We start from the raw sequence: 14,178 nt of genomic DNA on the forward strand, positions 1-14,178 counted from the left end.
AACATGACAAATATGATAATGACATGGATGATGAAATATCAACAACAAACTTTTCTAAAGTGCACATGTACTTTAAAGTAAAAGTTAAAAATGCATGCGATCTGATAGAACTGGACTATTTAAATTTATATTTCAATATATCTGTGCTGTACATTTCATCTGGTGTAAATCTTCTCTTTTACTTAATTCATTAAATAAAAGATCCTTGTAATTTGCATTTCTATCCTCCCATGTTCTATTGTAAAAAATAAATTTTTATAAGCATGACCTACCTTTTAAAATTTGTAAATGACTTTTAGAACAGATTTATCTAACTGAAAACACTTCCATTACCGATTTAATATACTTAATGTTTAATTCATACAAAATTATAAACATATCTGCTTTCTTCAGACGATAAAAATAAACAAATTTTAATTTCTTCAGGGGATATTTTGTAATTCATTACTTTAGGGGCTTAAAAACATTAGAAAACATTTTCACTAATTTTTCTAAAAAATAGCCCCCCCCCCCTAAAAAACAAAAAATTCTGAAGGAAAAAAAATCCAATTAATTCACAAAAAAATATATAAAGTGCAGACAATTTACAATCCAAAACAAATTATTAAAAAAATTAAACATTTTACAAATTTATATAAAAATTAAATTTTATTTCTGCATTGCATTTCTACAAAATAAAAAATATATTAGCTTAAATCAATGACACAAAATTCTCATAACTACATAAATAATCCATGTTTATTGCAATTTAACAAACAAACAAAAATAATGATATCTCATCATATACAAAACAAGACCAGGTTGGTGAATGAATAATCCCAAATGTTTTTAAACATCCAGTGTAATAGAAGTCTTTAAAAATGTTTTAAACAGAAACTAAAAAGCTGAGGTATAAGGGGGTAAATTGATGAAAATTGAACATTTACTTCAAGCACAATGTTTAAATTAAAAAAAAAAAATTATTCTTTTCAGGATAACTCATTTCACACCTAACCAAATTTTTGATAAATATACATGCGAAAAAAAAAAAAGAACTTCCACCCTCCTTAAATCTTCATAAAATATCACATAAAACTCAACAATTGTAACTCATATACAAAATGCTTAAGATGTTTTAAAATAATTTATAAGTTTTCTTTATTCAAAACTAAATAAAACAGTACTTTTTACACTTAAAAATGTTAATTCCAAACTAGAGATTTTTTTTTAATCATAGACAACTTTCACAAAAATGTTAAAAAAATGCATGTTAAAAATGATAACATGATTAATTTCTCAGATAAATGGAATAATAACCTGTACAAATATATTCAAGTATTCAATTTTTACATCTAAAACAATAAAATTTAAAAAATTCATTATAACTTCATATATGATATATCAAATAATCTATATACATTTACATTTCATAGGATATTTTGTGTTTTATAATACATTAAACAGTTTTTATTTCAGTTCATCCAAAACCTATATTTGCTATGAGGAGCATAACAATGTATCTATTATCTGCATGTACTTTATTTTTTTCTGTTTCTATTGTTTAGAATTTGTTATCTCATAGAATGTGATCCATCTCTTGAAGTTGCCTGAAAAAGAAAACAGCAAATTTAAAAATATGAATTCAAGAAGCAAGATGAAAAAATGTTCTCAGATTTTTATAGAATAGAAAAAAAAACTAAAGTATTGCTTATTTAACAATTTATTTCTACATAGTATTTTCTCTTTAACAAGTAATAAAAGATATATATATATATATTTTAATACATTTGAATGTAACCTGACTTATTTCATGTTTATCAAGATGGAATTTTGTAATAATTTTTTTTTATTTACTTCTTGATGTGCAAGAGTTTTGAAATTGTGTGGGCTTGAGTTTGTTTAGTGAAAATACACTATTTTAATATTTGTCGAATTGCATTATCAATTAATGGATTAATTTAATTTAATTTTGATTTTCTGCAAGTGAATTAGGGGAAAAATATCGATTCTAAAATTTAAAGGTAGAAAATTATTAAAATGAAAACTTTACTTTTGATTGCACAAATAAAAGAATGCTTTAAAAATCTCTTATTAAAATAATGGTAAAAATATCCAATATTACTTTATTATTTAAATAATAAATTTCAAAATTTTTAACATTAAATCCATTAAGAAAAAAAAGACTATACATGACTATATAAAATCGATTATACAAGTAAATGTATCTTTTATTATAATAGATTTGCATACCATTTTATAAGCATTTGATATATTTTTTTAAAATCAAATCATATTATTTTAAATTAAAACTATATGGCAGTGACAATATTAGAGAAAATGTCTCACTCTCCAAATTTCTGTATTATAATTTGACAATTTAGATAATGAAAAGCAGTTAGAACATATAACAAGTAATATATATATATATATATAAAAAAATTTTATGTCAATTCCTACTTAGGTCCAAAAAAAATTATTTTAATATAATAATAAATAATAAAAAATTAAGTGGCAAAATGGAGCAAACTTGGTGACCATTTGGCAACATGACGATGGATTTGGCGGCGAAATAGAAATTACTCGACAAATTTAATTAATTAATATTTGAAAAAAAAAAAAACTGTACTAACATTAAGTGTCATCCACTACAAGTTTAAAAAAATGTATTTGAACTTGAGTGGACAAATAAAAAGTATTTTATTAACGATTGAAATTTTGAACAAGATATATAAATATATATAGGGAGAGTGTGAGCTAATAATAGGAATTGAAGAAAAAGCTAAAATATATCAAAAGATAGTCTTAAATCCATGATCCTTTGAACCTGATTATCAATAATCATATCTGATCTTAATTTGAACAATTAATCATCACCATACGAAAAATATTACAAATATCATCTGACACAAATATGCCTTGAATCAGATAATTGTGGAAATATTATCACAAATAGTTAAAACAAATTTTTTTGCAGATGAACTACCACTCTTATTCAGAACAACTAAATCTGTTACGTGCAATGAATTATTTATAACAAAGAATATAAATTATAATAAATAAACCAAAGTATACAGAAAACAACATATATATATATAATATTCATAAATGTTGAAAAAATATCATTCATTATTATAAAAAAAATAGAGAAAATAAACTTTACAAAACAGAACCTAACAATTATTTAAAAACATAATTGAATAATAATGATTATTTAAAAAATCAGAGATTAGTGAATCAAGATTCACACAACACATAATAGATACTGTTGTATGTATATGAAAAAGATAAACATTGTTTTCAAATTTTATTTTCTACAGAATAGTTCTATCATATTCTGTTAAGGATATTTTGGAAAAAATTTGGTTCCAAATGATTTTAAAATTTTTTAGGACTATAGTGCTACAGTTTCCATTTTTAAAGATTCAAAAATTAAAATTTCACAATATAAAATTCACATAATCACATAAGCATGTTTGTTTTGAAAAAAAAAAAAATGAACCAAGGACCCAACATTGTCAAATAAAGGAAAGGACATGAAAGCTAGTGATGATGACATATTTACACTTTAAAAAAGAATAAAAAGCAAACTGTTTCAGAACTCTAAAGGATTTGGAACATTAAATGATTAGGCAAGCAGAATCAAATAGGTATATTAAAGAGATGGAATTTTAAATAGATTTATTTTAAAATTGAACAAAGCAGTAGATAAAATTTAAGAAACAAGCACATATAATAAGGTGCACCAAAAGTTTTCATCCGATTTAAAAATTTAGCATTTTTTGATAAATTTAGAAATGGGCAAACTTTAAAAAATGCTCAGAAATTATTTGTTTAGACATGATAATTTGAGTGTTTTTATATGACCAAACCAACTGCTTCACACAATAAGGCAGGAATATGAATAATTGCTGATAATAAGAGTTATCTGGTGTCGTTTCATTTATGATAGCTTAAAGTCATGATTGTTCATCCAGGTATGGCAGCAACTATGACATATAAGCATGATTCTTTAAAAAAGCCCCATAAAAATATGCAGGTCCAGAAAACAAGTAACAAATTTTGAGTTCTTATTTGCCTGGTTCAAGACTTTATTATTTTCTTATTGAACATTTTAAATTTCTAGAATGTCTCATACATGCAACAGGTGATACAATCATTTGTTATTTGCAGAACATTGTCTTGTCTACTATAACTTAATTCCCAATATTAAACTGGTAATAAAGTATTAAGATGTTTTCAATAAATGAATAAAATACAATTCAATAAATCTACCAAGGATAGCTCTGACCAAAAAATTGAAATTTCACACATTTTAAAATTTAATATGTTTCAAATAACTGTAGATATAAAAGTACATATATATGAATTTAAAAACAATTAAACTAGTAAAGCAAAAAATAAACTAAAAAATTACTAAAAGTTTTTTTTTTGTTTTGTTTTATTACTGTATTTCATTCATTACTTCAAGTTCAATATGGCTATATAAGACATTTTTAAGTAAAAATTGTTTATATCCTTTAAGTATTAGATGTGAAATTAATGTTTGCATATTAACAAGACTTAGAAATGAATTGTTAGAGGAGGATAATATGGAATATAAGAAATCTGGTCAAGTTATAAAATTATTTCAAAAAATTTTAAATGCGTGTAAAATTCACATCAGTAGATATATTCTTATCAATTAGGAATTTTAATGACAATTTTCTGACAAAATTTTTTTTAATAAATAATTTTTTTTCCACCAAAATATTTTATTGCTGTTTTTTTTTTTTTGCTTATTGAGGGAAAAAAATATCTGTACAGCATTAAGGATATTTTATATTATCTCTGGCATCTTTGCATTAATTTTTGAATAATGTAATTGCTTCAAAACATAAAGTTCAGAAAGATGAGTACATTTCACAAATCAGGAAAACCTGTGTCACAAAAACTAAAATGGAATTTTTCCTGTATTACCTGATGTGATGTAAAGATAGGCATGTTCGTCTGTGTCATAACAACTGGATCGAGTAATAATGGCAAAGCTACTGGTGTTGATGGCACAACATGTGACAGACTAGTGACAGGCACAGTTGCACTAGTGTTCACTGGACTTGTATTGTAAACAATAGGAGAAGAAGGAGGATGAAGGATCACAGAAACTGGAGTGGATGACAGGGAGCTTTCATCTACCGAGCTGGATTTTGGAACACATACTGGACTAGAAGGAGGATTGATTAAAACAGTTTCTTGTATCTTATCACCTGCAGCAATATCTGTTGATTCTGAAAGAGATTAAACTATTAATAAATAATAAAAATCATTGTAAAAGGAACTTAAACTAATACATAGTTTATATATCATCAAAATCCTAACTACTCAAAAGATTGTTTAAATTTTCTCATACATTTTATGTAGTATAAGGAAGGTAAGTAAAGTTCAAGTAAAAGTTTTGTACCAATTATATATTACAGTTTTTATTAGTCAGAAATGGAATTTCCATGTACAGATACCATCTTGTTTTTAGAATTCTCATTCCCATTAAATGAAAACATTGTACATATTTTTTTATTTAATTGTTTCCCAGTTACCACTTTTAATGTTTGATTAAATTTAGTAATCAATTAATAATACATTCTTTAAAAATCACGGATAACTTATGGAGGATAAAAAATCATTTCAGGTCCTTATATATCATTTTGTAAAGTTTATAAATTTTTGAAAAGCTACAAGATTTAAAAATCATTATGTGCAATTGATATTTATCATAACACACAAAATTCTCTAAATATTTTATAATATACTATTACATAAGAAATTTTATGCTTTTGAAAAAAGTTAGCTTTCAGTAATATTTAAAAATTGAATATTTCAAAATAGTTTTAGTTTGTATATCATAGTCAAAGCATAGTATTTATATCCCAGGCAATGCTGGGTATATTAACTCATGCATTTGAAAAGTGGCAGCAAATAAAGCAGCTATAACAATGAAAGCACTATTAACATTTGAAAACTTTCAAAACTAAGTCAGATATCTGCAGCTGAAAATTTCATCTAATTCTGTCTATTGCTTTCACCTACTTTCTTCTGAATGGCATCGCCATGAGTTTGGGATAATTGTGCTTGTTATTAATTTTTGAAATGCAATAAATGAAAAAAGCTAAATAATCTTAAAAAAATTTAAATTTTGACTAAATTATTAACACAAATAAGTTGGATAAATTAAGTGGCTGCTAAGGCAGATTGTTAATTAGTAAATGTTAACAAACAATATAATGAGCAGTACAAAATTTGGACACATTGTTTAACAAAAGAGACAACAGTCACTGTAAAAAATAACATTATGATTTACAGAAATTTGTGACATTATACCTGATTGAATTAAGAAAATTAGAGGTCAGCAAAAATACATTATCAAAATGCAATTCATTTTGAATTCAAAATAATTTTACTACATACGTTTAGAAGGTTCTTCTGCAATGTCCTTTATATTTTCAGGTACTTGCTCTTTCTGTTCCACAGTTTTTGTTACAGACTGCTTGAATAGCTCATTCTTAAGTCCAGGTAAAAAGGCATTAATGCGATCCCAAGTGATGTGCCACATCTGGCATTTCTCACTGTTGCTCCCATCTTCTGGGCATTCGAAGACTCTTGCAGTATCCATTACAAGTAACATGTTTTTCAGAGATTCAGGAATGGCTTCAGCCTGGGAAGGGAAGAAAACCAAATAGTATGTAATCTTGTATTGTTATATAATGCATAAAATTGATTATGGTTTAAATACAAATAAACTGATAATTTTGTATAGTTGGAAATTTTTTATTAGATTTATGAAATAGAGACCGATGACCTTTTCCAAATATTACTTCAGACTAAACATTCACTTAAAGAAGAATTATATTTGGGTTATAATAACAGAATGTAGTTGTTTTATCAAATAAAATTAAAAATAAAATTTACCACTCCCCTCCTATTTTCCATTTAAAGGGCTTAAGAGAAACATCACACTTGATAACAAAACTGCTTAATGGATTACACTGAATTGTCTAGAACTCTCAACATAATTCATAAACATAATTCCCAATAATTCCCAGAATTACATTTTTTAAACTCTAAATAAACAAACTAATTTTAGCAATTATTACAAAAATTAACAAGACACTAAAAATGTAAAGTAACTATGTGAAATAATATAATGATATATACATTAATCTTTAATTTTTTTTAAAAAAAGTACACACTGCAGTAGAAACTGCTTGAATATATATGTGTTTATGTATGTATGTATGTATTTCGCTTCTATATTTTGTGTCAATTGCATTTATGACAAAATTCATGATAATTTTTCAACTTCTTTAAAATTAGGTTATAATCAACAGTAATTAAAGCTTCCAAGTTAGTAAATTAAAAAAAAATTAAAATAATTGTAATCAATACATATCTTTAAATTTTATTATGTATTACTTTTGCATCATATACTTTTTCTAAGAAATAATATAATCTTATTGCTTTTGTAAGAAAAAAGAAAAAAATTTCACATAGAAATCTTACCAGTAAATCACTGCCATCAGCATGCATATATTTATCCATGAACTCAAGGATTGTCAGCCAAAGAGCCATAAAAGTAGGTAGAGTCAGTAGTGGACTCAAATGTTGAAGGAATACCTGTAAAATGAATTTTTGAAATATCATTGCAAAAATGGCAGATTAAAAGCAATAAACATAATTAAGAGCACTTAATGAAAACCTAAAAAAAAAGTAAAATTTTTGCTTGCATGCAGATTTTTTTCCTAAAAAATGTTGTATAAATATATACAAATTAGAGTAAGAAAAGTAATAATGATAATTTTAAACTTAATTTCTTAATTAAAATTAAAAAAATATTATTGATTGTCAAATTAAAATATCTTTACAAATTCTTTTTTTTCTAGTCCAAAATATAAAAATGTATTATAGTTAATCAATTATTAAATTATTCAAATTTTAAGGAAAAAAAAAAAGGTAAAAATAGTTGTAGTGCATTAATAGTAGTAGAATATTTCATATTTTACCATAGAAACCATATTCAAAATTAAAAAAAACACACAAGCTAAATATACCATTCAATGACAGTTGTGTACATTTATATATTGTTAATTTATTATCTATGAGCAAATATTGAGTACTAACTTTGCAAAGAAGTGTTGCACCTCTCATTCGAGTTTCTTCCATTCCAATAGGATCATTTGGACTAATGTTTTCTAATAATTTGGCAAGAAGTGGAAATAATACCTGCAAGTAAACACAAAAGCTACTCTTAGTAAATGCTTACTTTAGATATACCATTTTTACAAGTTACTCTGCATAAGAAAAATTGGTTTATACACTCTAATTCCATTTTGCAAAGATATATATATATATTACTTAAATAATAATTTTACTCAACACTTACATCAATATGTTTTTCATTTTTCTATCTCAATCAGAAATCAAATATAGAATTTCTCTTCAAAAATATATAGGTTGATTTGGAATAATTGTATAAAAATATAAGTTTAAAATAGTTATAAAATAAAACTGCTAAATTTAAAATAATTAAAATCAAAAATAAATTGCACTCTCAAAGTATTTTTACATTTGTGTGTATTAATTTTGTTTATAACCCTATTGCTTCTTAATTAATCAGTTAAGGAAAGGGCTTCTTGAACTATATGATACCAAAGAGTAATGTTTTGGGGCCATGGAAATTCTAATAGAAAGAACTTCTGTAATTATCAATAAAAATGCTAGGAGATAATTAAAAATAGAATAATTGCAAAGAATTAAAAAAAATATCAAAGAGCAGAACAAATTAATGTTTTTTGTTTAAAATTATTAAAAACATCATTCATTCAGGTATTTTGTTTTTCTACAGTGATACTTATGCTTCTAACCAAACTGGAATAAAGAAAATATTTTAGGCAAAAAGTGGGATCATTAGAGATAATAAATCAAAAAATCCTGGTCTACAACTTTTATTGTAAGAATGACTAATTTCTGTTACTTCTTATAATTAGTTGCAGTTTTTAATCTTATTAATCCAATAACAGAAAAAACTTCACAAAATAAATTTTTGCTAATACCAATTTTAGTATCATGAGAGATCCCAAAACACACAATATTGTTACACATAAAATTAACAAAATTTTAAATTAATTTTTTAGTATCACCATAATAAAAATGTATGAATCTTATTTACATTGACCTTATATTTTATTTTTCAGAGAAGAATTTTCACAAGATATTATAAAATCTCTTCAACAGTTATTAAGACAATCAAGGAAATGTAAGAAATTAATATAATTTGCAAATATTGCAATAAGGTGTTTGATCTTAACAATAAGTTTATACTTTTTTATAATTGATGATATATTTCACCAGAGATTTTGCATAATAAAAATGACATCAGAAAGAAATCTAACAAGCACTTCAATCACAATCAAACACATACTTTATTAAAACAGGACTCCCATTCTAAAGGAGTAAGGGTTTGTAGATCATGCACTAAAAGGGCTCGAGGCAGAAGTGTTAAAGCAGCTGTTCTTATTGTTCTCTTTGAATCACAGCAAAGCCGGGCTATCCCTAAAATTACAACATATACATGAATTCTTACATTTTATGTTGAAAATTAATTTAAAAAATGTAATTCAATTTAAAACAGGTGCTGAAATCATTTTTTTTTAACAATATGCTATGTGATAGAAAATTATCTTACTTTAGGAACTAATAACTCTGTTTATCTTTGAATAATACAAAACATTTTAATATTAATACAAAATTCACATTTTAAATTAGAAAATATTTGAATCATTGCATTAAAAGTCAAATAATTAAAGTATATTTAAAAAGAAGCAAATAATATAAACAGTTTTTAAAAGATACTTGTATTATTGAATTAATACTTTTTATTTAAGTTTTCTTCCACTTTATAATTCTTGATTCAAAATTTCATTAAAATAAATATTATGGAAATTACAATCAATTTTTCAAGAATTTACAGATGTGCCTTTTGTATGAAATCAAACTTTAAATCATTTAATAGATTAAAAGGCAATTAATCCAAAAATATTAAAATAATGTATTGTCATTAAAAACATTAAATGTACAAATTTAAAAATTCTAACACATCAAGAAGTAAATGAAAAATTTTCATCTTCGCACACACGTCAAATTAAATAACAGTATTAAAAAAATGTGAAATAAAATACTCTTTACCTTGGAGTAGTGGACACCAACAAGTCGCCCAAAGATTAATTACAGGTTTAGGTTCTGTATTATACTCAGATTCAATTGGATTACATATAGCAGCCGCTCGAGTATGGAGGGTATGCATCAAATCAAGAAGCTATAAAGGAAATATAAACATTATATACTGAAGGATGCAATTTAATTAGAAGAAATTCATAAATATTTATATTAATATTTCTTTGTAGAATAGTATTTCACCAACAGAAAATTTGAGAAAATTGAGGCGGCAATTCAATAAAAAAAATACCAAATTAAAAAAAAATATTTCAATCATTTCTTTAATAAGAAACATACAAAAGATTTCATTTCTGTTTATAAATTGTTTTTAGTACCTGAGAAGTTATGAAAACCATATAAACCAGGAATAAATGTTCCATATGTCATATATTACCTGCAAAGACACTTGTTGATAAGCTGGTGAAAATTCATCACTTTTATCTTCATCATCAGCTTCATAGCCTTCAATAGATCGAATAGAATGCAAACGGGTTGTTTTTATTTTTTCTTCCTTCTTTTTTGGAGTAATTTTAACCTTTTTCTCTTTATGTAATTTTGACTTAACTTTGCGGTCATGAGAGTTGCCTAAAACAATCACCAGTTATATATTAAGATACATGTTCAAGAAAAAAATAAACTTTCTTAAATAAACAAAAATTAAGAATATTTAAAAATGTATCATAACTCCAAATGAAAATAATTAGACATGAAATAAATGTCTTTTTCCAATATGTCTACATTGACAATTCATATATATATATATATAATGCTTTTAAGAGCTTAAGTAATTGCAAATGACATTCACAGAAGAATTTTTTTCTGCTGAATACTGTCAACTAAAAGAATGACAAAAATCTTTGCATACAGATATTGGCTTATTAAAATTACCGAGATATAGTTTTATTTTATATAATTTAATTTTTTCATATTCCAATTTGGCACACGATTGAAATAAAAAAAATAAGCCGAGCTTCATAAAATAATGAACCATACCAAATATAAACACAGAGAAGTTAAATAAATGTGATTAAATGAAGAACAAGAATAAATTTATATAAAAAATAACTACGATAATATAAACTTTACTTATAATAAAGTGTGTGTTACACTCTGCAGATAAGATTATTTGATCTGCAGCTACCAAAAGTTGACACATTTGAGGGAAGAAATGAGTGATTTTTGAAAAATTGTAATTAGAATTTAATTAAAGCTGAATTTTGGCTTTGTTCTAGAATAATTTCCAAAAAGATACCCTATAGAGAAGGAGTGCCTCCGGTATTGCATAAAAATAAATTTTATACTGTTTGAAAATTTTAAAAAATGTCTTTTAATGATACCAATTTAACAATCATTAAAGTTTTTACTAAAGTTCGACAAATTTTTTTAAAAAAATATTTTTTTCCTGATATGCAATAACAGATTATATTGTTGTTCTCAAATTCTAAACATTTCCTTAGTATCAGATCACAATTTTTTTTCACATTGATGAAAGTTAAAAATAAAGGATATTTTTAAATATCTGTGTAGTTTACAAAACAAACAAAAAAGAAAAATTACAATATCGAGAAATTTGAAAAGATAGATAAATTGAATATTTACATTTTCAATAGCACTATGATATTATAGGTCTGTCTCTATTAAAAAGGAGCACTTAATTAAGACAAAATAACGTGGCTTCAATGTCAGAGAATTGGGCAGAATCATGGACATGACATTATATCTAGATTAATTATCTGAAATCAAATATAGGCAACGTTCCTGGTAAACCATTCTTTTATGTCATGTTAAAACTGAATGTTAATTTATGTTAATATTCTTTTATGTTATAACTAGTCGTCTAAAGTGACCAGTTATAGCATAAAAGAAAATTAATCGAACATTATAACATTAAAGACAATTAATCAATTTCAAGAATGATAAAATTCGATTAAAAACATTGAAATTCGCATAAATGTAGCATCACTGCATCTTTCTTCAGAGGATGCTCTCAGTAGGATGCCTAATACTCAGATACACTTTATTATCAACTGCACAGCTATTCATTTTCACTTAATTATTAATTGATAACATTGAAGAAAATAATTAAAAAATAAATAAAAATAAAAATGTATGAAGATATTTGATTCATCCTCTACATAAAATATCACACAGAATTCAGGTTTTTAGTCATTCATAATATAAATATAAAAACAATTCATTCTGATAAATCTTTCCTTTATATACAGATCTGGAAGTGGAGTTTCTATTTTCTGATTATCAGTAAGAAAGATTGGTGCATCACTGCACAATTAAGATTTAACCATATTGAAAGTTGAATTGTAAAACAAGGAAATATGTAATATGTAAAATAATTTGTTAAAAAAAATTACAAAGCAATGAAAACGTTTGAACAGAAAATTTTCTTTACCTCTGTTTGTACTTGCTTCAACAAAAGTTCGTATACAATGAACACAACTTTCAAAATTTTCTGTAGTAATATGGGCAGCATCTCTGACTAAAAATGCTAATGATTCACAACATTTCAAAAATGCATAAGGATCATGAGGCAGAAGTTCTCTATGGAGAACAATGTTATATTGGTTCACAGGCATGGGCTGAATGCTTTCTATTTCACCATTTTTATTCACCTGAAAAAAAAAAAAAACATATCATCATAAAGAATAATTAATCATATTTCAAATATCATCTGCAAATTAAATAATTTAGTTTTCCTCCCACCCTTAAAAAAAGCAATCGAAGCAAATTTTAATAAAATAGCAATTAAAAAAAACACGAGAAAATAAAATAAAAATACATATAAATTCTCATAATGAAATGAACTATCTCTGTAGAATGTCCCCATTTCATAATTATTTGTAAAAATAGCCATTGGGGAACTTTTATAAAAGCATTGATATTATTAAATAAAACTCAAATAATTTTATTTGAGACATAAATAGCTAAACAGAACAACAAAACCAAATCCTGATAGTAAAAAAATCTTCAGTTCCAAAGATGAATCTGAATAAATTTGGAAGTTTAAAAAAGTATCTATTTAATATAACCATCAGTACAATATCAAGGGTATGTTAATATTTCCCCAATTAAATTAAAATAAAATTTGTTATAAGACTTCATGAACTACATTTTAAAACTATTGGTATAATCTAAGAATGACAGGAAATACTTTATAGTGCATTAGAATAGCATTTAAGAAATCTGAATCCATCAAATTAAAGAAATTATGAAATTGCATATGTCAATCTCAAATCCAGGGTATCAAGCTATTCGTCTCTACAGTAATTTTAATACAATTTCAAAAAACTTTAAATGCAGCATTAAATGTTCTTAATTGACTATTTGCAAAATAAAATAAACAAACAAACAATGCATAATCATTCAGCTACTGTTTAAATGAAGGAAGTCGATAAAAATTTATTTGCTTTTACTTTTTTTTTTTTTTTTTCATTCTGATGATATTTATAAGCCTCTTGTACATAAGATGGTATGAACAAGTTCACAAGGACATGAACATTATAGTTCTGAAAATAAGTAAAAGATAGCAACTGAAGGAATAAATTAAAACCTTTTATTTATTAACTAAGCTATCTTAATTATTATAAAAGTATTTTTTTACTTTTGCAATATTTTGCATCACATTTTATATAAGACAAAATTATGTTGAATGATTTGAATGTGACTTATGAATTAATTTTAGAACTAAGAGTCATGAATAAAATTAATGGTTCAATTTAATGATTATTTCTATTGATGAAGACATTACATGATAAAAATTAATGAAAAACAGATCACTGGATGAAATGATGTTTCATGTCAGTTTAGTATTTAAAAAAAATATGTGTATTCTGTACACCAGAACAAAGCATTTTTCAGTGCTTTAAATTTTGAATGAATTCTTTTAAGGTTATAGGATTTGTTACTATAAACAGAAGTTTTTGATTTTCATATGATTTTTGC

At 24.7% G+C, this 14,178-nt stretch overlaps 1 protein-coding gene across 2 annotated transcripts in view; it reads right to left on the reverse strand.

Moving 5' to 3' along the window:
* Positions 1-681: 681 nt before the first annotated feature.
* LOC129988054 (Golgi-specific brefeldin A-resistance guanine nucleotide exchange factor 1-like) overlaps positions 682-14,178 on the reverse strand; it is a 44,959-nt gene continuing 31,462 nt past the window's right edge. For both annotated transcript variants that reach the window (XM_056096155.1, XM_056096154.1), the window contains exons 26-34: positions 12,629-12,848; positions 10,616-10,806; positions 10,192-10,321; positions 9,428-9,558; positions 8,128-8,229; positions 7,510-7,623; positions 6,418-6,664; positions 4,936-5,243; positions 682-1,586 (exon numbers count right to left, since the gene is read on the reverse strand). In XM_056096155.1, the coding sequence (XP_055952130.1) occupies positions 1,551-1,586; positions 4,936-5,243; positions 6,418-6,664; positions 7,510-7,623; positions 8,128-8,229; positions 9,428-9,558; positions 10,192-10,321; positions 10,616-10,806; positions 12,629-12,848 (1,479 nt within the window). In that variant the 3' untranslated portion in view covers positions 682-1,550. The remainder of the gene's footprint in view (positions 1,587-4,935; positions 5,244-6,417; positions 6,665-7,509; positions 7,624-8,127; positions 8,230-9,427; positions 9,559-10,191; positions 10,322-10,615; positions 10,807-12,628; positions 12,849-14,178) is intronic.

The sequence above is a fragment of the Argiope bruennichi genome, chromosome 10 (genome assembly GCF_947563725.1).
Source record: "Argiope bruennichi chromosome 10, qqArgBrue1.1, whole genome shotgun sequence".
NCBI lineage: Eukaryota > Metazoa > Arthropoda > Arachnida > Araneae > Araneidae > Argiope > Argiope bruennichi.